The sequence below is a fragment of the Callionymus lyra genome, chromosome 16 (genome assembly GCF_982586985.1).
Source record: "Callionymus lyra chromosome 16, fCalLyr1.hap1.1, whole genome shotgun sequence".
Taxonomy (NCBI): domain Eukaryota; kingdom Metazoa; phylum Chordata; class Actinopteri; order Syngnathiformes; family Callionymidae; genus Callionymus; species Callionymus lyra.
In genome coordinates, this window is record NC_141833.1 from 5298656 (window position 1) to 5325643 (window position 26988).

General features: G+C 38.4%; 1 protein-coding gene across 4 annotated transcripts in view; it reads left to right on the plus strand.

Annotated features, from left to right (window-relative positions):
• The window catches only part of fgf12a (fibroblast growth factor 12a), a 53709-nt gene that overhangs the window by 6151 nt on the left and 20570 nt on the right, over nt 1–26988 (plus strand). For 2 of the 4 annotated variants that reach the window (XM_087811877.1, XM_087811876.1), the window contains exons 2-3: nt 16743–16853; nt 26317–26420. In XM_087811877.1, the coding sequence (XP_087668003.1) occupies nt 16743–16853; nt 26317–26420 (215 nt within the window). Of the gene's footprint in view, nt 1–8908; nt 9631–11698; nt 11747–16742; nt 16854–26316; nt 26421–26988 lie in introns of those variants that run through there. The other 2 variants (XM_087811874.1, XM_087811875.1) reach the window with 2 other exon arrangements.

Here is a 26988-nt window from a genome sequence, read left to right on the forward strand (position 1 = left end):
AGTCCCCCCCAAAACAAAAGCAGCATCAGCACCAGGGATGCAGCCAGAACTCCTGCCCAGAACCTGACAAACTTTTCCTGCACATCTTCTTTAAAAAAAAAATCCTGATTTACTGCCACATTCCCCAGAGGGGCCGCTTCCAGGAAGATTAAGTCAAGTCATGAGAGAGAAGTTAAGACTGTGGATAAATTATATAAGAAAAAAAGTGCATAGTTCTCTGGGAAGTACTTAAAGAAGGCACGTTTCTATGAGTCTTGTTCATGAGTGAGGGAAAAGTTTTGATTGTATTTGAAAGTAGAGCTAAGCCAGAACTCTCAATGGCCAACTTGTTTATTAACAGAAGTTGTTAAAGTTTGCTGAATCAAAAGTACAAGTCTCGGGCCAAACTTGATCAAACACTTGGATCCCATAGGAGCAACAGTTGCAGTGCATTGTGGGACTTGTAGGAATAGTCAGGATATGTTAGTTTTTGATACTAATGTTATCTAATCGGCCATGTTGAGTCTTCTTATGGTACTTTGAGTTTGTGCTAAAGTTAAATTGATCCACCTGTTTTTCTTACAAATATACCTATATTTTGTAAAATGAAGTAAAAATAATAATTAAAACAAATATTATTATAAACAACTATTTTCTATAATGAAAATGTGGCTACAAAGAGACTCAAGTTGAAATTGTTTACAATAAATACAAGAACAAAATACAATCAATGAAGGTTGGAATTAGCCGTTAGCTTATAGCAAAACTTAACTAAACATTAAATAATGAAAAGTCCCTAAAAGTATATTTGATTAAAACAATGCAGTGTAATGTTTTAGGTAATGCTAAGTTATATTATTATAAAGACATTTATAATATACATAAAGGACACAACCTTGTAAAATTAACATGTAAATAACTGTCTTAAAATACACAAACATTAATAGTATATGCATTTAAAATACAAAATAAGAAAGTAATGATACAGCAGTTAACACAAGAAATACTGTAATGTACTTAACTTTTGGGTATGGAAAATGTTGTATCAACAATAAAACAAAGCCCTCAATCAAAAAAGTTATTTCGATTATTTTAAAAGTAGGTTAATAGATTTATAATTGAATCGGTGTTAGAGAAAATAAAATGAAAAATCCAGGTGCTGATCCTCCTCCCTATCCATCTACTTCAGTGTAACAGGAAACCAAACATGAAGAAAGTTTTAAAAACTCACTAACAAATATGTTAAGTGAAGCATGTGCACATGGGGGTGACTCTATTTTCTGTTGTGTAGTTGTAGTTTGTGTAGCAGCCACTTTCAGCACCGCACCGGAGCCTCAATGACACACAGACACACAAACCCGTGCTCCCACTCAACAGTTCCTGGCATGTGGCCTAAGAATCCTGCCATGTCCTCTAGAAAGAATGTTTACTGCAGTGCTGCCGTACTTCAGCGCAGCTACACATGCATCCACACAATCGTCACACACACACACACCTAAACCAGAGTTAAGTTATGACACTCTCAGGGCACAGCTGTAGCTCCTCTCAGATTCAGGGCAGACAATTAGAAAGTCCATTAAGCACAGTTGATTCCTGGGAGGCGGTTGGACCAAAAGCAGCTCACACACTGGGATCTGTTAGACTTGAAGCTGCTCTCGCTTCTCCTGCTGCTCGTACCCGAGCGTGGAAGTCGCTGACGGTGACGTGAGGCGTGGATTCACCACGAGCCGTATCATTATGACCAGTGACGGGACAATGAGACGGATCTGTGAGGGTGGTTTGTGGGTGTTTGGAGAGCAAGTGGACATTTTGTCCTTGTACTTGACGTGTTAGACGCCGGGAACATGCATGAGGAGTGGAGTGATGTGAAGAGAGGCCAAATGGGATGAATAATCAGGCAGAAACAAAACTGTTGAAGGCTGAGAGTAATACTCAACATTTTCATTGAAACGTATCTCTCTTGTAAATGTGGTCAACAAGACATAGAACAAACAAATATATGATCAAAGAAAGATGTTGAACATCAAAATAAGTAAATGAATCAAAGTATATTTATATTTTTCTGCAGGAATAAATAAAAGGAATATCATGTTAGAAAAAGAAAGAAAGAAAAGTGCACAAATTAAAAGGTATCAGGGAAAATGAAAGCAAAGTATTATTGACTTTACAAAACAAATGTTTTATTTCAATTAAAGTAAAGCAAAAGTATGATTTTAGGAAGAAAATACCATAAGAAGATGAGTAAATTTAGAGGGACAAACGAGAAAATAAAATAGCTAATGATCTTATATATATATATATATATATATATATACACGTATAAAACATAATAACTGAGTATGGCAGTCATTTGTCACAGCTGTACCCTATGTTCAATATCCTTCATGATCTCCAATATCCTGAATCAAATAAAAGATTTTAAAGTAGGAAATGTATAAGGGAAAAATATTGCTTAAATATCATAAAGTGAAAACATAAATTATTTTTTTTTAAAAGAGAAGAAAATCGGTGGAAAAAATGAAATCATCGCTTTTAAAATATGTTTATATCTGCTATTTGGTCAATGAAGGATGAATAAATAACGTTTTATTTTAATTTAATAAAATAACTATGTGATTAGAAATGCAAGATAAAAAAAAGCTAGATAAGATATCACAAAAAAATAATCATAACTGTTTATTTCTCATTATATTCATGTTTTTAGTCATTAATTAAGAATTAAAAAGAAAAACATGATCAAGAGTATTTGTGGTTCCAGTGTGGTGTGTGTGTCTTGTCGGTCACATATCATGTGGCGACACCTTCCATCAGATGGAAAGTAAATCGACAAGAAATAAAAAAGTTTTTTATAATTAGCATTAAAGGAAAGGTGGAAGCAACATATCTACGGTCAACATTCAAACAAGTTTTGGCTGATTTGAACCTCATGAAAGAGTCTGAAAAACAGTAAAACGAAAGATCTTCTGTTATAGAGCAGCGTCATCTTGACTCCACTTCTCTGGGAGCTGTTTCTACACAGACACACAAAATCAAACACGTAGTGAGTGTGAGTGTCGACGTCTGCGCTCGCACCAAATGTCAGCTGTGACTTTCTCACTGACTTTGTAGGAGATTTGTTTGGAAATCACATGAAGTGTTTTCTGTTAGTGTAACATCAATGACCTACAGGGATTATTTTAGTTTTCTAGAAAAGATCACAGCACAGATACAAGGAATCTTGAAATAAAGTAAAAATAAAAAATACATACATATACTAGTGATGATATATTTTTTGTATTTCTGTTCTTTAACCTAAATTAAAATACAATATATTAAACAATTTGATAGATATAAATAAACAGTATATGCTAGTAATGGTCTGATGAAGCTTCATGAAACAGTGTCATGTTGTTTAGAGTCCAGTAGGTGGCGCCATCAGTTTAATAATGATGTGATGTTTCATTAGAACAGTTGTTCAAAACAAAGGACAATAGTGCAGAGACCGCCATCTCGTGGACTCGGAACAGAAAAAACCAAAATAAATAATTCCTGTTAAAAAGCCAGCAAATGTTTGGACTTGAATTACATTAAGGAAAAATAAATATATGGTCTATTAAAGTGAAATCAATATTTAAAACTACAAAAAAGAATAAAAGGGGAAAAATGGAGCATATTTTAAGAATAAGCTTAAGTACAGTTTTGATTTGATTTTATATTATTTAATTTTGGATAACTTTTTTTCTTAAAATGCCCCACATTGAAATCTTAAAATAATTATGAAAAAAACTATATTTAGTATTGATAAATCATAATAAATTCCAAAATAATAAACTTTAAAGTTACAATATGTTTGAAAACATTACAAAGGAAATAAGTAAAAGCATAATTAAGAAAGGTGTTTGAATCTACTCTGTGGTCAATGGGAATCTGAGCTTTGAGAAAAAATGATTTAAAATATATTGTGACACAAGGAAAGTTGTATTAACAGTTGAATTAAGTAATGGCTTGTAAAATAAATACTGGATCAGCTTTTGTTAGCGGTCAGAAGCTATTTTTTTAAATTTATTATTATTGTAGTTATGGTAGTAATATTTCTCTTAAAACCACCATAGAGAATAAGCAGCAGTAGTTTATAACTTAAATAGAAATAAAAATGACCATGTTGTTAGTAAAAAATAAATAAAACGTATAAATAAACAAACATTTATTATATAATATAGATATACTGTCATTAAGATAAATACTTTCAATCATTAGCAATCATTGTACATAGAAAAGTAATACATTTATTTATATTTTTTATTTATTTAATTCAAAAAAACATTGAAGTTATGAAAGTAATTATTTGCAACTATTGTACTTTTTGTATTAATTTTCAAAAATGTTTATTTTTAGGGCCTCAAATGTCTTAAAAACACAAACTATGTTTTACAATATTCAATTTTAACTTAACATTCTCATCTTCTCCTGAATCTTTAGCTTTAAAACTGCACTTAAAGGATTATTATCATCGTTCAGACTGAAGAGTCAGCTGTATTTTCTTGCAACCAGAGGTCATAGAAATGATCAATAAAGTTGTAAAATAATACATTTCAATTAACTCGGACACAGGAGAAAAGTGCTGACCATGTTTTTTATTCTATAAAGTGCATCATTCACAGAGATGTGGTCTAAACAAGCTTGTGGTCAGAAGTACCGGGAACACTGCCAGGAACACTTTCCCAGGATCCTTCATCCGTCGTGTGGTTGTCGTCCTCGATGTTCACACCTGCTGGACTGAGTCAGTCCACCTGGTGTCTCAGAGTTCATGCTAATGCTAACACTGTCAACAATGCCTTCGTTCAGTCTTGACATCTTAGGAAATGGCAGCTGCTGGAATTTTTTTTTTTTCTTAAATCTACTGTTTATGTAAGTAAGTAAGTAAGTAAGTAATATTTATTTATATAGCGCTTTTCAAGACTAGGGTCACAAAGCGCTTTAACAATCAAAACAATACTCAAAAAAGTATATACATTAAAGATCAAGATAATACTGAGAACAACACATCTGTCAATCACTTTTAATATAATCTGGAATAAAAAATGATGGATTTATTTTCCGTGAAGATGAAGAACAGATGAGCCTGGTGACGTTTATATAGGGATTATTCTCGTTTGTCCTTCTTTTTTAAAAAGTTTCTATTGATTTTGAACTACTTCTTTCATGTTGAAAGAAGTGTAGTTTGTGTGCGTCGTCTTGTGCTGATTTAAATATGGTTCTTATATTTTTCTAGCACCTACATCTTAATTCTATGCAGCACATTTGATCTGATCTTACAAACATTGCATTTATTAGCATGTGAACCGAACAGAAACTACATACAAACACATTTAGAGATCTTCAAGTAAAAAAGTGTTGAACGATAATTGTCTGAGATTTAAAAACAGTATTTTTGTGTAAACGTAAGCCCCAAATACATGCATATGTTTCTGTAATCGAGGTAAAAAAAACACTTTAAGAGCTTATAAATAATCCGTATAATCATTTTTTCCCCTTAACAAGAGGGAACAGATGATGCACTGAGAAAGGCGGTACATTTTGCAAAACTAGGTGGCGCTAATGCACCAATATCTATATGTTTAAAAGCAAATTAAAACCTGTAGAAGAAGAAAATGATAGTTTGAACAATTCATTTGTGCATCTTGTATTTACTAATAAAACTGATTTTAAGTTGAGGTTGATTAATATGGCTTTTTAAGAATAAAATGGTTGCTTCACGTAAGTTTGGAATCAATAAATTAATGGTGAGACGTTGGAGACGACACCGTAAAGAATTGACTCAATGCCGAAAAAAAAGTAAATAGTTTGAACTAGACAATGACTGTTCTGGCCTTTTATTTTTTAAAGTCCCATTATAATAGAGTAGTCTTAAGAACGTGTTCCAGGCACATTCCCGTATGTTTTTAAATTAAGAATATTTAATTAATTTTTAACTATACTATACTCTTCACTTAGAGAATAAGTTGGAATTTGTTAGTAACACAACACACAAACATTTATCAATTCACACTTTGCCTATAATAATAATAAAGAAATTGAGGCAATGTAGTCTTTAATGCACCTTTACTTATTAAAGTTCCTGCAGACCCCCTGATATACTGTAGATTGAAGGGCGATAATTTGGATCCTTGGCATTGTGTTTGTGATGTACTCTAGTGAAAGTGAAATAATATTTTTAATTGTAAATATTATGGACTTAAAAGGGATTTTTTTCCTTTTAAAAAAGCTTATATTTAAGCAAATATTTGCATTTTTATGACAATGATTCTGTCTGCGAGAACATTATTGATGAAGCATTTATATTTAGTTGAGGCAAAAGGTTTAGATTAGATAAGTTAGTGATCATGACGATATTTTTTTTTGTTACTTGAAGGATGCTGGTCAGTGTTTTGAATGTTTCAAAAGAGTCGAGCACGAGCTCATAGCTGGCCGTGGTGGCGCTGTCCAACAGGCGGTGCTGAAATGTCTCATGCTGGTCCTGGAAGGTGTCAGGACACAGTGCAGTTTGTCGAGCTGTGAAACAATGCGTCAGACTGTGCGTGCAGACCCAGTACTGTCAATAATCTGCAGATTTTGATAAAAAATAAAAAATGTATCAAACATATAAAAAGCAAGTGAATCGGTCAATGAGCTGTGATTTCCTTAAAATCCAGATTTTGCTTTGGTTTCTGTGGAGGCAGCGATGAGACAGTCTGGGCTCACAGTACTGTGTGCCGTGAGGTCTCTCAAGGATACGCAATGATGTAACAAGTTCACCCAAAATGAGACGATGATGTCACCGCACACTAGTAATTCTCTCTTCATCCGGCAGAGGGCAGCAAACGCACACACAAGTCTAATGTAGCGCCTTTGGGGAAAAAAAAAAACTGACCGCAAATCCTCGCACTCAGCATGTTCCATACGTCACTGTGATTGACAGCTCTGCTCAGAAAGACTAAAGCTAATTAATTATTTATAAATTAATTGAATGAAGTTCTTCTTGTCTTGTAAGGATGAGCGGATATTCATTAGGGATACTTTATCTTGGGCTGACAGTGATGTATCTCTCTGTAGTACACTGCAATCCCCGCTCCAGTTCTGAGAAGGCTCATTCTTTTGAACCATTTTTTTTTCTTCACAGAAGCATATATCATACCCCCCTCCCCCCACCACACACACTCACACACACCACCCCTGCATTGATTGGAATGATAAATGAGTTTGTTATCGACACTTTTCTTCTGCTGCCGTGACAAACTTGGATTAATCACAGTTCAGGAAGAATGTCTTTAAAGCAGAAACTCCTTTTAATGTGGTTGTTGAGCAGAAACACTCTGCACAAAAACACTGATAAATTCTCAGCCTTACATTTGTAACCGTGCACAACGAGCCGGGCGAACGATGGCGACGTGGATGGAGTCCACGTGTGCCTCCCTTCTCCGTGGTTGAAAGTGTCTGTAAATGTTTTATGCTCGACTGTCATGGGGAGGGTCGTACAGAGACTCACGTTTCCGTCCTCCCACTGGAGTGTTGGTTGTATGTTGGAGCTCACATGCGGCTACACATGCACACGAGAATGATCTTTTATTTACTCGTGTTCAAGTGGTGTGTAATCCTCTCGCTAATCCCAAATTACAAGACAAGGCGGAAACAATGGCTTGACCCAAATGTTAATTTAAGACTTGAATGATGTCTCATTTTAGCTTTAACTGTGCTGCAAAACTTGACTTGGTAGTTTTTTTTGCAGTTATTACTAATGGATAATGTTTATGATGCTATAGTCAGATATTTTCAATTTGATGTTGTGAGGTTTATTTTGGTAATGTGTTAGTTTGGTATCAAAATTTCTTACACAAAAAGGCACTCAGAGTGTGCACACCTCCACTAAACGGCTCATTTCAACCCGGAATATAGTTTAATTTACTCAACGTTGTTCTATCAAAAATATTTATTTATATAGAGAAATAAAACATTGATAGCAATGAGCTCAACTCGTCCCACTAGCAACATTTGAAAATATCATTTCAATCTGTTCGCTGTTTGCTCAGAAAAGTTTTATTTTTTTATCAGGCTTGTATTAATTAGTTTTAATAGGATTTAATGTAACAGAAAATCGTAAATACATTATTAGTTGAACACATGTGAAAAACACATTTTCATTTTAAATTTGTAGAATAAAATATATTTTAAAACCAACTTCTGACAATGTAGTCACACCTTGTAAATTTTAAATCTTTAAATGAATGAACAAAATGCATGTTTAACTTTTAACTTGTTCATCTATATATATATATATATATATTTAGGCTTTATGTAAAGTCACATGTTATATAAGATAATATAACACTACATTAGTCCCTTATGTATATTATATATTTACATTTTTGTATCAGGGTGTATTTTTTGCAAAGAAAAAAAAGTCTTTAATCACGACATGTTTAAGCTTCTAGTAACTGATACCTGTAAGTAAGTGTTGTGAGTATAAACATGTCTGTTGTCCTCACTTCACATCCATGACCTGTCACCTTAAACCTGTTGCATGATGGACTAAAACAAAAAATCTTGTTCTGTCTCCAAACTCTGTCTCTGCATATTCATCTCTGAAGACTATGAGCTCACCTCTTTAAGATGTACCCCCACCTCTCTCTCCTCCTTCCATCCTTTTCTTTTCTCTCTGCCCGCGGGACACGAGCTCCCTGCACAACACAGGATGAAGTGTCCAGTAATATTTCATATTTAATGCTGATGCGCGTGTTCAGAGGATCGTTTACTTCGCTCATAGGAACCTCACGCACGTATGGTTGCGTTAAAAGAGTTGAGGGGGAGAAAAAAAAGAGAGCGAGAAGGGGCGAGTGCGAGGGTGAGGGAGGGAGGCTGGTGGGAGGGGGGTACGTTCACTTTTCTGTCTCGGCGATGTAACACATCCACGGCTTCCACTCGGGACAAATAACGCCACAGTAATGCAACTATTTGTTGCTGCCGTGACTTGAGTCGCTGCCCACGCGCGTCCACGCGCAGCGCCGCAGCGTCCGCGGGAGATCCACGCGTGTCTTCCGGAGAGGAACCTCGTCTGTGGTGGACAGGATTTTTTTTTTTAAAAGTTGGTTTCTTCCAGCCAGGTATGTTTTTGAGGGAGATTGAACGAGGCGGATGAGGATCCGCGGTCTCGCGGTTCACCTGGAGTACCTAATCCATGACACACATCTGCGCCAACTTGGCGACACTGTTGCGTGTTTTTTCTCTCCGAGACCCGGGCATGAAGAGCGACCACTGGACCGGGATCATCATCATGCTCCTCTGATCAGGATGACATTTGGGTGAAATAAGTGGTTGGACCGGGACGAACACTTTAATCTTTTCTTTTTTTTTTGCGCAAAAACCCCCCCCCCCAAACACCCGCTGCGCCAGGATCCGAACACAGTCGATCCAAGACCTTCGGTGGTTTCTCGGGGGGGGAGATGGCTGCGATCGCCAGCTCCCTGATCCGCCAAAAACGCCAGGCAAGGGAGTCAAACAGCGACCGGGTCTCGACTTCGAAACGTCGCCCGAGTCCCAGTAAAGACCCCCGGTCTCTGTGCGAGCGGCATTTCTTGGGGGTCTTCAGCAAAGTCCGCTTCTGCAGTGGCAAGAAAAGACCGGTTAGAAGGAGACCAGGTCAGTGCTGGATTTCTCCCCCTCCTCCTCCTCCCTTCCTCCCCTCCCTCCCTCTCCTCTTGATGTGTGAGCGAGTGTGCGTGGAAGCGACCCCCCCCCCCCCCCCCCCCCCCCCCCCCCACACCCCGCCCCTCTTTGGAGCAGCATTTTACTGCAGTCATGGGCTCAAATCCGAACCAGAGGAGGAAGAATTTCTCCGCGGTGCTAAATAATCCACCTGTTCGTTTAGGTCCTCTTGTTGTCGTTACAACCCCTCCTCACCCCCCTGCCCTCCCCACCTCCCCCCTTAGTTTATCCTGAGAAATACAGAATTCCATCACAATAATCTATAGTTAACCCATCAAATCATTCCTATCTAACGGCTTCTTTCCCAGACTTAAACTTGAATCTGTTGCCTAATCCAATATTAATGTAGATTGGGGGGGTTCAGAGGTGGGGGTTGGGGGGGTGGGGGGATAAGTGGCACCGCAGTGCACCAAGGCTCTTTTGAGATTAAATGTTTTAATGGTAAATGTTTATTGCTGAGCAGGAGCTTGACTGCGGCGGAGGCGTCGGAGATTAATAACTAGTGCGGCTCTATTGATGGACGCACAACTCCGGGGTCTCCAGGACAGGCGAGATAGTTTAGATATGGGGTCGCTCTGACAGACGGACAGATGAGCAAGACAGTGAGACAAACGGGTTGAACCAAAACAGAGTTCTTACCTTTAACTAGAGTAATATTTAGACCCCCCCCCCCAAACCGACCCCCTACCAAAAAAGTACAACTTCTTGATGCCATCAGCTTCTAGATGTACTTCAAGATCACCGCGAGGGTGATCGCATCAGTGTTTGGGACAAAAGATGCGCTTTAAAAATATCTGAAAACGTCAGATATTTCAGACAAAACATCCCATCATTTGTCAGCTGCTTCCTGCCTCTGTTTGCTGCTAAGTTAGCTTTGCTAAAACCGTTATAAATCTTACAAGAGTCTTTTGTATATTGTAACGATTTAAACTTTCAGCCAAGACGAACCGACTCCTAAAAAGATCCAGATATCGACAGTTTAACACCAAGAATTTATTTAAAACTGTTCCGATCCTCGAATGAAGAGAACCATTCCAGGCGTATAAAAAATGTGTAAATGACTCTTGCTCCAAATGTGGTGTCCTACTTTTGTGAAAGACAAGTCATGGTCTAACAACCCAAAATACCTCCGACTATTATCCGACAGTTGAGGGACGTTATTAGGACTGACCCAATTTTTCTAAGATGATGAAGTCAGTTGTTGCCGTTTTAAACTACTAAACAGCTTATAATGTAATGACTTATTACTGGCTCGGTAAATATATTTATTTTTTAATTCAAATTAAAAAAACATGTTAGATAATTGTCTTGCAATCATCGAGTGACTTACACCGCTACAGATAAAATCCATTATCCAAAAATCATCCTCTGTATTCAAACCGCAAACCACTGAAGTAAAGACTGGAATTTTCAATGTTACTTTAAATCTTCCTTGACGTGATATTCACGAGTTTCTTAAACATTAGCACACACAGACTTGGGCCCCTATGAGTTTAAATGATGTAATAACCGAAAGGTTTAAGCGTTTTGGGGTGGAATGAAAAAAAATGCAATAAAATAAACAATAGTCTGTGTAGTATGATAAGGAATTTTGTTTAAATTGTTTTTAAATTAATGTTACAACTGTTTTATGTGGCATTCCAAGACGACATTGTTCCTTGTTACAGTCATATGTAATTCATAAACTTCAATACATTTTTATTCCCTTATAATACATTTTAATTAATATTTGAAACAATTTTAAGAACTTGTACAAAAGACACGGGTTCCAAAGACTGACCCTAAAAGCTAAATGTAATACAGACTAGGCGAGGATAAAACTATTTAACAATTTATTCAGCACTAGAAGGGATTTTAGTTCCGCCAAAACAAACACGTTTCTTTTAAGCTTCGGGACGTATCTGTGTATCTAAAGCCGCTTCACTGGAGACTTGATGAATTCTGCCTGTTAAAAGCTTGTTGTTTTTCCTTCTATCTCACCCATCCTCCCCCCTTCGTAAAGACGCTCCCTCGAAACCTCCACAGGTGTCCCGTAAGGGCTGCAGGCTAGGTCAGTAGCTCAGCCTCCATTCGTGTGTGCTGTGTTTTTTTTCCTCGTCTTCACCTCCATCCTCGCGACCATATCGACTCCCCCCCCCCCTCGGCCAGGGAGGGGTGGTTGGGTGGTGGAAGGAGCGGGGAGGGACCGGGGGGGCCCGGGGGGCTTCAACTCTTATCAGCCGACGACCCTCTCCCTCGCTGATTTCTTCTTGCATTTGTGGCTTTCGTAGTTTTTTAAGCTTACGTTCCTTCCCATGTTTTTGATTTTGGTGGGAGACCCGGTTCTCCCGGCAGTCGTCCGTCGCGCCTCAGTCTTGTCGTCTCTTGCCTCTTCCCTTTGTCATCGCCTCATTATCTTTTGTCCGTCAGGCCGGGCCTTTATCCGTGCTCGTCTGTATATATCTATATATATATATGTCACGTGTTAATGTCCCAGTCTTGTCGAGGTCTCTCTCCTGTCCTGTACGTGAATCTGACGTCCTCGCCTTCGTGCCACTCTCTGAGAGCAGGTGATCATTCGCCATTCCATGGTCATGGTCATCATTCGTCAACGTGTACTGAATGTTTTTGTCCGTCTGTTTTGGTATGAAGTACATTTATCGTCGTTGTAATACCTTATAAACCATCATGACACACACACGGCAGCGACGTGAAAATGGATGTTTTTCATCACACATGCACAACATCCACACACACACACACACACACACACATGCTAAATGATTGGAACTGATGAGCCGTGAGCGATGGCTCCACATTGAGGCTGTAATTTATGGACGAGTGGCTATCACATGTTATTTACTGATGTGTACCCTCCCATGTGCTCGCACACACACACACGCACACTGGCATGCACACTTTCACCGTACGCCTCCCGTGATGGATGACAAAGTACCAGTCCAACAAATTGATGGGCCCACCCCTGGAGAAGCTGGAGGATTGATGGTCAAGCTGATTTACAGTTCAGCAGGAGTGAAGCCACTGGGTTAAGGGTCACTACACTCTAGATATTTTCTCCTTCACTCGAGAGTCTGAAGTGTGAGTGGAGCATCTGCTTCTGTAAGTATTGCAGTCATCGGCTGTAAAGCGCTGACTTCTTTCTGAAGTTGCTACTCGCGTACCTCTCGTTTCCCAGGAATTTAAAACATTCATCTCCATGCTGATTATTCAGGACTAACCTCTGAAATAACAGCTTTATTGTTTGGCTTCATAAAACGACCAGATGAAAGGTATAATTAAAAAGAATAAAAGTCCATCCGCTCACACAAGCCAGATTTACTACTAAGACGACATCTAGAGTGAGTTGCTTACAACTACTGTAGATATTTATAGGAGGGTTTTTATAAGTGGTTCCTAAAGTCGTCCTTAGGGTGTGTTGCAATAACAGGAATATATATATACTGTATATACTCTGTTGGAAAACTTGTCCAAGGGTACCATGGTAGGTAAATTGTACTTGTATTTATTTTAAATGGGTTATTTTCTAATGTTTAATGTTGCACATTTTACCAAAATAATTTCCTTACCAGTGGAAACCCTCCACAAATAATGTCGTAAATACATAATTCTGATTCGAATAGATCATTGGAATATAGACATAATACCAGTGACCTCTAGCTGTAATTAAACCACAATTTGTAAGGAATCCAAAGTCGCCATCTTCTTCTAGTTCATTAATTCAATTGTGATTGGCTGATGAAAACGTTTAGCTCAAAGCTGATACACACTCACTTGTCAGTCAAGTCCAGGCCTCTTGTTAAGATAACTGAGGAGACTGGTTAACTGGGAAAAAATTGTCAAAAGGTAAATGTCAGAACATATGTACTCCTAGGGTTGTCACAATACCAAAATTCTAGTGGTCGATACCAATACCATTAAATTTTGCTTCCTTTAATTTCCAAATGTCAGAGACATCGTTTTCAGGTTAATAACTACTCCACGTTCATGCGCATTAAATCTAATGTATTTCCAAATGTGACTATGACTGACAGGTTTATCCATGAAATGAGTTTTCTCTCGAAATAGTAGGGAAGGTTCTTCTTCAGCGTTTCACAGTGCGCACACGTGTATACTGCTCTTGTCAGTTCCGCCAAGAACTCGTGTATACGTTACTTAAAGGGCAATTAATGTGTTGATTTAAGTGTCTCTTAAATTCATCTTGGACCTCTATTGTACTCACCAGTATTTATGTTTGAACAAAACTATCCTTAATCAATATAGTTACATTACAAAATGTGCTTAAGCCCCGCCCACTGAAAACGCTTGTTTTTTGTCAAGCTCAAGTCTTGTGACCCATAACCACGGGAACTCTGCTGTGATTGGTCAAACATCGAGGCTTGTCAGCGTAGCGCCATCAACCCAGGAAGTTCTTCGCTGCTGCAGGAGGAGTGAAGCCCATTATTATGTAATAATGTGTTCCGTTCTGTGAGACTTCACGCAGGGGAGAACTTTATAAAGTAATAACTTCAAAACATGGTCATGATGATGGACTTACTGCATCTTGGAGAGGAAGACTCTAACATTTGAAATGTGAGTCAGGAGAGATGAGTTTTCATATTAGTTGCCCTTCAATCTGGTTTCGTATTATTTTGCGTATTGGTACCGAAATATAGGTTCTTGTGACAACTCTATATAGTCCCATACAGTGTTTGCCTATAGTGATGTAAGTGTTGAAGAGCCATTATTTTATTTAAAAAAAAAAAAAAAAAAAAAAAAAAAATTATAACGACAGATAATAAAACACGATTCTTAAGATTACAACTCTTTTGTTAAATGCAAAATGTTTTTCTTGATATCTTTTTTGGGGAAACTGATAATGAAATAACCTATAGACACATTTAAAAGCCCAAAACGAACTCCAAAAATAATATAAATTCATTTCTCAATGTAAAAGGAGTATCTTACAATATGATATATTAAAATTATTAAAAAAGCAAATTAATTAAATAGGGAACACTTTTTTTTTTACGTCAACTCTTCTTGATATTTTTTGTGTTTTGAGGTGCATTCAATATTGGGGCCGCCACCCAGCTTTATTTTTGGGTGTCACATCAACTACCTTCAATATCTCTTCAAATTGAGTCCCTGGCTTGTGCTGTTGTTTATAATGGTGTCCTTCCCTGTCAATACTGGACTCATCTATATGAGAGTTATGAACGCAATATACTTTATACACATTCAAAAGTTTCTCAATGTCATGTTGCCTTTTTTAAAGGTTTGAGCAAGTGTAGCCAGGAAAATGCTCTCGGTCAAATGACCCAAACTTTATGAATCTTTAAATCTGACTCATCTGAGAGATGTTCCACCTCCCAACGTGAAGCTCTAACTGATGGCGCTATCTGCACCGACTCATCATCATTCTCACCTGCTCAAGTGCTGAACGCTTCTCACAGCTTCCTGGCCACGAGCCAGATGTCACAGCCACGGCGCTGGAGGTTGGTTCAGGGTTATGGCAGCGAAATGAACACTGAACTTTATTTACCCAACGATCCTGGAATCAGTCACTGTGCGCACACAAAACGTACATTCTGGTTCAAAGGTTCCACGGATGACACACCAACTATGAAAGGTGTAGCGAACATGGCTTCTTCTTATTTTACTTATATTTCTTTTTGTTCCTTTAGGAAATAGACACTTTGTGTTGGTATTGTGAGTCAATAATTTTAATTTATTCTGCATGTTTGATGTTTTTCCCTCTGAATCTTTCAGTTATTGTGCGGAAGGTATTTCCGATATTTCTCTGCTTGTATTCCTTTAATCTAATTGTCAAATTTATTGAAGTGTGTACTGGTGAGCTCCTAGGCTGGTGTGCTTGTGTAGCATGTGTAGTACAACAAGTAATGGTCAATATTCTGAGGCATAAATATTTCTGTTTTGATTTTGTTACAAAGGGCATTTTGATATTTATATATATATATAATATGCATTGTCGCAGGTAAACCAAATCATCTATATAACCCAAGAAACTTCTTTATTCTAGGATTATCACAATAGAAAATTGGTGTCCAATTATTTTCTTCCAACCATGATGAAGAATAACGCCGTAATATGGTCAGCCATGTAACTAAAAGTATGCAAAGAATATTGATTGTAACTGCAAAAGATTTGTCTCCCATGTAAACTTGATTAAACCAAAGTGTTCATTCATATGAACTAGGGTTATCAATTTAGCCAAAGAAGTTTCTTCGATGTGAACTTAACTTATCCTCTTAACTTACCCTAACCAATCTAGGGTTTATAAGAGAGATATGATATAGATAATGTTACGGTAAGATGGTCAACAGTATAACCATAGAAACTGAAATTACCATCATAGCAAAACAAAAAACAACAACCTTGAAAACTCAGATTTCCATTGTAGCCAGAGTATTGTCACCAAGATGAACAAGGATTATCATTATAACTAGAGAATTATTGTCTATGTAAATGCAGATGGCAATTTAGTCAGAGTTTTGTCAGACTTGTCAACTGAATGAATTGGCATAGCTAGAGAATTGTTCGCCGTGTTATTGGGAATAACATTTCACCAAGAGTAGTGTCATCATGTCAATATTGCCTTATATGCAAAATGGGATAATCAATGTGATCACTAACCAAAGGGATCATTATGACGTATGTTTTCTCTTGTTTAAATATCTTTGCCAGTTTAATACCTTAATTCTACTACATTGTTTTAGTCCTATTTTGTCATATATCAATTTGGTACATTATCCATGACAGGCAACGTGTCCACAAACACACTCAGAATGGCACACCGCTGTCTCAACAGTTTAAGGCGCTCACTGGTACAGATTATAATAAAGTTGCCAACTAGATTGAGAGTAATCTCAGGCAAGCATTGACTTTACTCATCTCCTGTTTTTTATATCTGCTAAATGTGATTTCTCATGTGTTTACGGTACATTCTAACATGTCTTGTTGTTGGGTTGGGGCTTTGGTTTGGTCGGTGGGCTTTTGTGTGTGTGTGTGTGTGTGTGTGTGTGTGTGCGGGCGCGTGTGTGTTCCAGAGCCGCAGCTGAAAGGCATCGTGACACGACTGTTCAGCCAGCAGGGCTTCTACCTGCAGATGCAGCCGGATGGAACCATTGACGGCAGCAAGGACGAGAACAGTGACAACAGTGAGTGCTGCATCCTGGCGGCTTCCGCTCCCAGTATAATACATTACATGACACTTGTAATGAGTCACTCGCTTATGTAATGTTTTAAAGAGGGTCCTTCATCATTTTAATGTAGAACCAGCGTCAAATCCTGCACAAAATCCTTTCATTATGGTAAACAAGGGCGGCTAAAAAAAAACATGTTTTTGCAATCATTGTTTGTCAGGACAATACTTGAAAGTTTCGACCAGTGCTCGAGGTAAGAGCTTGAAGTGTTTAAACGTTTGAAAAGCATTGATCATTATGTCGTTCAGTCTCTACTGTCACTGGTGGACTTGGCCAAGACCGCCTCGGCTGAGTACAAGTACCAAATCCAGAGAGAAATGAGATGAGACTAGACGAGGCAAGACAAGACTTTTCCAGATAGAGACCAAGACAGACCAAAACAAGCGCCTTTCAGATGGAGTTTAAAGATGAGACCAAAACAAGACAAGACCTGTCTGTAAAAAGACTTAGAAGGAGAAACTAGACTTTTCCAGATAGAGACCGAGATCAAGACAAGCACTTTTCACACATTGAATTGGAGGGAGGAAAACATGGGGTACTAGGCTCTACTAGAGACCAGAACTGAGACCTAAACAAGACGAGACCTGTCTTTAAAGAGACATAGACGGAGACCAAAACAAGAACAGTTTAGATAGAGGCCAGACTGAGACCAAGACAAGACAAGATCTTTCCAGAAAAAGACCTAGACAAGAAATTGGCTTTTCTAAAGGAGACCAAGACTTGGAGGAAGATTAGGCAAGATAAGACCTTTCCAGGTAAAGATCAGTACAGAAAAGACAAGACCTTTCCAAGAGACAGAGACCACATATACTCAATAACTTGCTGCAGTTGAAGAGCTTGAGGATCATATTGGAGTAGATGTTCTTCATCTCGTTCTGTCATTCTTTCAGTTTATTTGTGTGCAGTGGCCTATAAATAGGCCTGTCGTGTCATGTGTATTATTTAAGTTGCAGAAATAATGTCCTATTTGCTTTGCACTTGTCTCAGTATATGTCGATTGTAGATTATTGTAGAGCAATTTAATTTCCCAAGGGGCCCCACTTTAAATGTGAGAAGGTTGTGAGGGGCCATCAAGGTAAAAGAAAAGAAAAAGATAGTTCATTTACAAGGACGAAAAAAAGGATAAAGGACAATATGCCATTACATTACATTTGTCATTTTAAGGTTATAAAAGAAAACAACTGCACAAAACACACAGATGATATATAAAAACATTTTCTATCGAAAATTATATTCATATAATATATACATTTATTTTGAGGGACAGAAGATAATAATGAACAGGAAAAATGAAACGAACGCAGCAATAAATAACTAAAACAAGTCAAAAAGTTAATAGAGTAACAGGGGAGAATGTGGACCCACACTGCACTTGTTAAAATGTGTCAGGAGAAATATCCGGCATTATCACTGAAGCAACAATTCTTTTAACCTGGAATGAACTGGTCCAGTTGAACCATTACATTGTTGGACTAATCAAGCAAATGAAACTTTGATGGTGATCGTTTCTTTCCTGGGAAAAACCCTGAAATAATGGCTCAATCCCGTAAGTGTGTTTTGCCTCAAGTCACTTGAATGCCGTAATTCACCGTCCGATCGAACGTCGATACAGCGTACAATAGTCCCCAAGGTATCGTCGTCTTAAAGCTGCGGCGGTCCAGGAGAATAAATGAAAGAGAATGTGAAGTGAACGTAAAATCTCAAGCATATAGAAATTAAAAACCTGGAGATTTTATAATAGTTTCAGAGGAAGCAGAAGATCGAGAGAGAGATTTACATCAGTGTAATGACTCCACTCGCAGGCTGGAGTGAAGCCAGACAGGAAACCGATTCTGACCTTTTCTTCTTCTTAAGGATCTTGCCGACAGTTTTGAAAGCAACTGAAGCCAAAACTCAAGAAGATCTGCAGCGAAGAGTGAAAAATGTTTCACACTTTATCAGAGCATTTTATATCTAACAAAAAAGACAATTTAAACAAGATCATTACAGGAAAAACAAATAGTAAGTTTAAAATGTAATAACTAAATTTCATCTGATTTTCTCTTTAGATTCTAACCTAGTTATTCTTTGTTACTTAATATTACTTTATCCTCAGCCCCAAATCACCTCAACAAAGGATCGTTTTTTATTTATCTTTTTATTCTGGAGGTTATATTTCCTAACAAAACCTATGTAAAGCAAATATGCAAAACAATTCACTAAATTGATTGTCTTTGTTTGAAATAAAATGAATTATAAAATAGAAGAAAATAAGATTTTCACAAATAAACATGATAAAATGTATGTATACATTGAACTATATTAGCATTTGAAATAGAATTGCAATGAGACTAATAGTTCATCGCAAAATGTAATTAAATATCATTAAAGTTACTTCTAGCAGACAGAAACAAGCTACATCTTAAGACGTTTCTATTTGTTCAGGCTTTTCCTTGATTTTCTGGAACTCCTGTGTTGTTCTCAGTATTATCTTGATCTTTAAAGTATGTACTTTTTTGAGTATTGTTTTGATTGTTTAAGCGCTTTGTGACCCTGGTCTCGAAAAGCGCTATATAAATAAATATTACTTACTTACTTACTTACTTAAACACACATTCATGCAAAATGGGAAAAATGAAAAAAACTGTTTTAGTTTCCAATGACATGCCTTTAGTCAGCAGCCAGCTGTGGCCCACATATTCCACATGTGCACCTGTCTAGTCTCCCCCAAGATTGCAGGTGGATTCAGGTGTGGGTTTTGTCCACTGTCAGGGTTTCCTGACCTCATGGTAATCCTCTTGTTCAGCATTCTTTCCAGCCCGCAGAAGGAGGAACTCTGTGAATAATTCAGCCCGAGGAAACTAAAAATATCACCTTCTCTGTTTGTACCAGATGAATTATTCCCTCTCAGAGATGCTCGGAGCTCAGACGGTCCGAGGGAAGACGGAGAGTCTGAGAGAGGGTTGAGGGAGAAAAAACACCGGTCTCTACTAAAAAACCCGACCGTTTGTATTCATGTCAGGCTCTGGGCTATTGATCGGACAGCTGGATTATTTGAATAATAGATTGACCTTGCCCTTGAGCCTTGCCAACACTCTGACCCTGAAGAAGTGGCAGAAGAAACTGCGATTTAAACTCCGGATAGGTTTCTGCGAAACTTGTGGGGGTCATCAGCACCTGACCTTTGTTCATCTCCAAAGCATTTTTTAATGATTGGCTATAATTATGCATTACATGAGCAGGAAGTGCTGATAAAGATTGTGCACCATGAACGTGTGGCGTGCATACAGATGCTAGGTTTCTCAAGAGGAAGATAGTTTTCAAGAGCCTTTTTTTTATTATTTTATAAACTGGCTGACCTCTAACTAGCTTTACTTTTGGCAACACACATTAATAATTTATTTTAACAGTATCAAACTTCATGAAAAGTATTCATAAGGGATTTCTTGGCAATTAACTTGTGATGTGTTCAGGTTGATCTCAACTCTCCTCGCAAGTAGCAACAACAGTCTTACGCCCTCTACAGCTTCCTGGAGGAAGTAGGCCGGAGAAAAGGAAATAACTTTCCATGATCTAATTCACTAATGCCAAACCTGTGCCTCCAAGACATTTAATGTGGCCCCCGTCTGATTGTTATACACAACATCAAAGTACTGTGACTTATAAATATGTCAGTGATTAACATAAAATAGGGAACAGAGATTATGAATATCAACAATTGTACACTAAGAAGCATCTTAAGAAGGTTTGTAAAAAAAATACATTAAGATTGTTCGTACAAAAAGAAAGTTATGGGCTTAACCACCCAAATATGGGTGTGTTTTTGTCTCTAAGGGGGCCATACACATCTTACGTCGCTCTTTAATATGGTGGAAGAGGGCTATCCCAGCTACTTGGGGAGAAGGGCAGGGGAAATCCTACCTAGTTCTTTGGACGTTCGGCATAAAGTAGACTTGTGGTTAGGACTGCCTAGGCCTAGACCAAGACGAATCAATTTTAGACCAAGACTTTTCTGTGTAGAATTTAGGTGGGTTTACTCCGGACACTCTGGTTTCCTCCCAAAGTCCAAAACATACAGAGGTTGATTGAGAGTTTAGTTGTGAGTGTTTTTCTAAGTGGTTGTTAGTCTCTGTGTATCCTGGGATAAGGGACCTATTCACACACTCGTCCTAAACAATGAATATAAAAATGACTTTGAGTCTTTGAAAAGGCCTTGGAATTAGAATTAACATTATAAACAAAGACAACACAATATTATTATCACATCTAGAAAAAAGGTGAATAACAATATATTTTAGTCAAAGTGGGGTCTTGTAATGTAAGTAAGTAAGTAAGTAATATTTATTTATATAGCGCTTTTCCAGACCAGGGTCACAAAGCGCTTAAACAATCAAAACAATACTCAAAAAAGTATATATTTTAAAGATCAAGATAATACTGAGAACAACACAGGAGTTCCAGAAAATCAAGGAAAAGCCTGAACAAATAGAAACGTCTTAAGATGTTTCTTAAAGGAGTCAGTAGACTCCATCAAGCACAAAGAGAGAGGAAGATCGTTCCAAAGCTTAGTAGCAACAGCCTGGAAGGATTTCTCTCCTCTGGTCCTGAAACGTGTGCGTGGAAGTAGATTCTGATCCACAGACCTCAGAGCCCGAGCTGGGGTGTAAGGCTGGATCAGATCAGTGATGTAAGGAGGAGCCTGACCATGAATAGATCTGAAAGTAAGAACCAGAATTTTAAAGTTGATCCTGAAAGAAACTGGAAGCCAGTACAAACCTGGATGAATATTCGAGCTCTGCTGTGATCTCCTTTGATCACCGAGGCTCAACAACTTCTTTCTACATTTCAAAAGAACACTTGTCATGGTCGGACAAACAACACGCTTTCTAATTCCTCTCTAACCGCCAACGTTAGATGAAACAAGACGTAATTAATCCACTTTCATGTCCGTTTAAGCAGTTGTTCATTTGCCTGTCATCACTTCATCAACCCGCGGTAATTGCCGGGACGCGTCCAGACTTCAGAAAATGATATTGCTGGTTCGACACACCTAAACTATCAGACGCTCACACTCCATTTGTCTTCCCGCGCTCCCTGTGATGGATGGGATGAGAAAGAGTCGTTTACTGCAGAGAAGACCCACAGCTTGAGTTAATAGAGCAGCCAAAAGTAGGACCATTACTGCGGCTCAGGTCCACGCCGAAACAAGTTTCCATGTTTCTGTGGAATTCTACCCTTTTCTGTCCTTCACCGAAGTGTGCAGGTTTCTTACTGCTGCACCGCCCTTAACCTACCTGCAGGGGGTTTGACTGCCTTCTGTAAGAATCCATCAGTCTGGCCTTAAAATGACAGAAGAATCCTAAAAACCATCTCATTGTGCGGTAAGGAAGATAAACGGCCTTCAGAATAGTCATCAGGTTCAATTATATCAGTGTCTGTTATTATGGGATACATCCAGTGTCTGAGCTGAGAATAGAAAAAGGAGGAGCAGTAGGATGGAAGCGGAACATCAGTTTAAATCTGTTGTGTAATATTTTTGGCAAATGAGCGCAGCAACGGAGAATGAAACAACCGCATCATTTTTTTTGTTCGTCCTACTTATTGAGGAAGACATTTGTATGATGATGATAATAATGAAGCACCCGCATAGCATTTTCTTTTACATTAACCATAAGTTAGTGTTTAATAAATAATGAGATATTTTTTAATAGTTTAATATAATACTTATGCAAAAACAATTATTAGTATAATTACTATTGTTTGTTCTATTGCTAAGACACATTTTAAAGATTCACTTTAAATTTAAACTAAAGAAAACAGCATGACGCAAATAAAATAAAAGGTTCCCTTTAGTTGCTCAAATTCAAATGACTTTACTTGTATATTTTGGAACATAGAAGAAAATAAAGTTGATGATCTTCCTTTGTAACTTTGTCTGGAGAGTTTGTGATTGTCCAGGTGACGATCAAACACAACAAGAACCCTTTTTTTCATTTTGTAAACACGGGCCTAATTTTTTTTTGGCAGTGGGCATTTAACGGCATTGAAGTTACACAAAGGAACAATATTTAAATGTTACGTATTGTGGCTTTAATAAGCCTGAAAAATCAAACAGGACCTAGAGAGGAGGAACTTTAACATACAATTTCATGTTCTTTTATTGCTATAGCTAAGGGGCACACGGTGGCACATTGGGTAGCCAGTAGTCTCACAGCAAGAAGGTTGTGGGTTCTCTTCCCAGTCAGGAAAGAGGTAACTTGTGACCCTTCTGTGTGTATGTTCTTTAAATGTTCTCCCTGTATTGCACTGGTTAATCTGAGAACTTGGGGAAATTGTCCGTAGGCATGAGTGTGTGTGAATGGTTGTGTGCCCTGCAACAGACTGGCCTCCTATTCAGGGTGTTCCCTGTCTCTTGCCCAAAGCTATATAAGGGAATAAGTGGTAGAACATTGATGGAAGCTTATGCTAACTCTTAGGCAGCCACTCCCAAGTTTTGCAATGCAAGCTAACCACATTGGGATGGCACAACTTAGTGATTAACCCCCCAAAAACTAAAATAATGTCATCAACCGACTGCAAGTGTTTCTACATTTATGCGGCTCTAAATTTAAAAAGTCATTCCTAGTCTTACTTATGGTAGCAGACCTAAGGGAGTGGACATGGCAAAGGTTTTCTTTTATACACACAGGGAACCAGTCACCTCCAGGGTGCTTCTCTTGTGAGCTGTTCCAGGATTAATTGTGTCTCTGGGTTATCTCCCAGATGAGAGTGAAGTCTGGACCTCTTTGCTAAGACTGCTGCCCCCTTTGAGCTCAGCTAATAGTCTTCATCATGTGATGGGAATTGTAAAACATTAAACCCAAATAAACAAACATTGTGTTCTTTGATGAAATTGACGTGGTTGTTTAATTCTTCGATCGTATGGGTCTCAAGGGTAAGTTCTTGGCGCAGTCGGTCAGAGAGAAGACTTGAACCAGTTGACGGGGGGAAAGCAGGATGTCAATATTTATTGAGGGAAAAAATGAGAAGAGACAGGCGGTGTGTTGTCGAGTCTATTCTCATCCCGTGTAATCTGATCCGTCCTATCGCAGCCTCTTGACAACCATAAAGAAGGTCCCCGGGAATCGACGTGCGTGAAAGTCGCAATCTTGTCCCCGGATCCGGTCCAATGAAAACCCCAACAATTAGCATTCCGAGCTAGTAACGCGGATGGAAATGAGCCTATTAAACACATGGCCTGTAGCCGGATCCAAACTGACCCATAAAGGGCATTTTGCTGGTTTCAGATCCCGTCTATCTGTGTCATATTAAGATGCAGTTATAAAAAATATTGTTCCCTCTGATTTGCTGTGACTCCGCAGTGCTGATGGGCGCTCGGCGATAACTGCATCAAATATGATGGCGACCGTGTGGCTCCAGGGTTTTTGTGCCAACCATGTCAAATCTGATCTGGACACGCCAGCCCCCTGATAAGCAGATCCAACTGTGAAAGCTGTGCTGTAGTTTGCTTGGATGATTGGCTCATTCAGAGAAGATAAAGTCACAATTTGATTCTTTGAGAGCAAAATCCAGATCCAAGTTTTTACATCATTTTAGGCAATTATATCCAATTATGAGAGTGTGCAAGGCAAGCATGTGTGGATGGTTCAACATGAACAGTGTCTAAACTTATTAAAAATCTACATATATTTAAATATATTGATATCTGTGGTCCATTATATCCTTAAATTCAATGCATCTTCAAGTCAAGTCACTTGAGCAGAGAAGCAGAATGAGTGCACGAATGCTCCTACCCAGGTGCAAAACAAATAGACTCAGGGACTCATTCATCCCTCGGGCTATTAAATTGTACAATTCTGAGTTCGGGGGCAGGAGTGGAGTGAGAGTATCTGGATGTTCTGTTCCATGTTAGTCTTTGTATCTTTGTCTTTGTTGTTTTTCTTTCCTTGACCTATGTTCTTTGTCTTTGTCTTTAGACTTAGATTGTGTCATCTTGTTCTTCCTCTTTATGTTCTTCTTATTTTATTTTTTATGTATTATTTTTTATTGTTTATGAAAAATTGCTGGCTATTGGTAAAAAACAATTTCCCAAAGGAGACCTCCTGAGGGATCAATAAAGTTTTACCTTACCTTACCTTACTTAACAGACCTGGGTAAAGTGCCTCTCGGGGGCCATAGGTGGCAAGTAACAGGGCAGAGGTAAATAACACGTCCTGTGAATTTCCTATTTTTAATTACTATTTCTAAGAATAACTTTATTATACAGGTGCATTTTTTATGTCATATTGACCTGTTCTGTTCATACAAATTTTAGTGAAATACATATTACAATATATGTAATCATATCATTTCAGCTTACTTTTAAAAAGTTTCTCACACTTCCTACTTTCTATGCTGTTACTTTTTTATCACATTATATTTCTTCGGAGAAGTTTGCCTTGAGGCATATTTTCTTTGTTCCGTCTTTGTTTTTTGGCTTGAAAGGCACCTCAGTATATTATGTGGCACCTTAGGAAAATAAATTGCCCACCTGAGAAGACTAAAATGCACTATCCTTTGTTCATACTAAAGTGAAAAAGCTCAAAAAGAAAAACTACGTTCAGTGTTGTGTATCTGAACAAAAGCAGATCATCTGGATTCAGTATTATTATTCTACAGCATTCACCAACTAAATCTAAACTCCCACTTTTTCTCTCACCGTCTCCACCTGAGCATCTTCGACTCTGACTCTTCTAACTCCGCTATATACATGATGACAGGTCTCACTACTGTCCTATAAAATTTCGCTGGCTACCCTGGCTGCATCCTCTTCTTCACCAACCCTGATCTATGTCCATTACTCTGGGTTTTGCCACCTCTAATATTTTAACTATTTTCTTTCATTCCCAGTCTGATCATAAGAGCCTGTGCTCTAGGGGGACGTAGCTAGATCATAAAATGGTCGGTCATATGGCGATTCCTGGAAGGGGAGATGAGACTTTATCCTGCAAAATGAATGAAACCTCACCATCTGCTGGAATCACAACAGCCTGAAGCCATGTTTACAGTGACATCAGACACCAAACACGCCAAAACAACTCAGTACAACTAACAAGAGGAAATGAAGCTATGAAGGAGTTTGTTTTATCAATTCACTCTGTAATTTTTTAAGTTCATCTTAAACAAAAAAAAGTCTTAGATTTAAGTTGTCCTTCAGAGATCTAAGATGGCCGCCGTCTCCTCTGTATCAACCTTTTCAGTCTCCGCTAACTTTGTTGATGTCTTTTATTCGCCGTCTACCATTTATAAGCAGACCGTGTACCCTTCAATTACGGGCCAATTGAAAGGCAAAGAACAGAGGCTGTCGACTCTGATGGAATCTAGTGGAAAAACCCAATTTTCTCATTGTGTCTCTGATGTTTTCTGTCTCTTTATATCTGTTCGCTTGTGTCTCCCGCAGCCCTGTTTAATCTTATTCCCGTGGGTTTGAGAGTGGTGGCCATCCAGGGGGTCAAGAGTGGCTTCTACATCGCCATGAACGGGGAGGGCATGCTCTACAGATCGGTAAGACACCACCTTTACTTTTTCTTTTTGTTTTTATCACACGCTGAAGACTCCATTTCACCCCCCGGCTCTACTGGTGGGATTGTCAAACGTGGCTTTTTGTTGCCGAGCAGCAGCTATCCTTGTTAAATCAGCCATGTTCTACATCTCGGGTTCAGCCGAAACCTTTTTTTTATTCATACCAAGGCTTTTCTGGTGAGTGGAGGGATTACATAACCAGAAAAAAAATGGAATATACTTAAATCCTGCTTGAGTAAACACACAAAGATCTTGATATCTGAAGGAATTCATTTGAACCTTCAACAAGATTATACATTTCATGCTGTCATCCTGGATTCACGTCGAGGAAAACCCTCCGCCGCGATAACAGAATTAGTTTGGATTAGAAAATTCAGGGCACAGTGGGGGTGTAAACATGGCAAATATTACGCGGCAGGTTGTCTTCTGCGGCGTAAGATGTGAGGAGCATATAGGCGAGAGTGGGTGGCAGATGCCTGAGCGGGGGCGGGACGAGTCACGGATGTCAGTTGGCAAAAAACAACATAAAGTTGTTGCTGCTGCTGCAGTG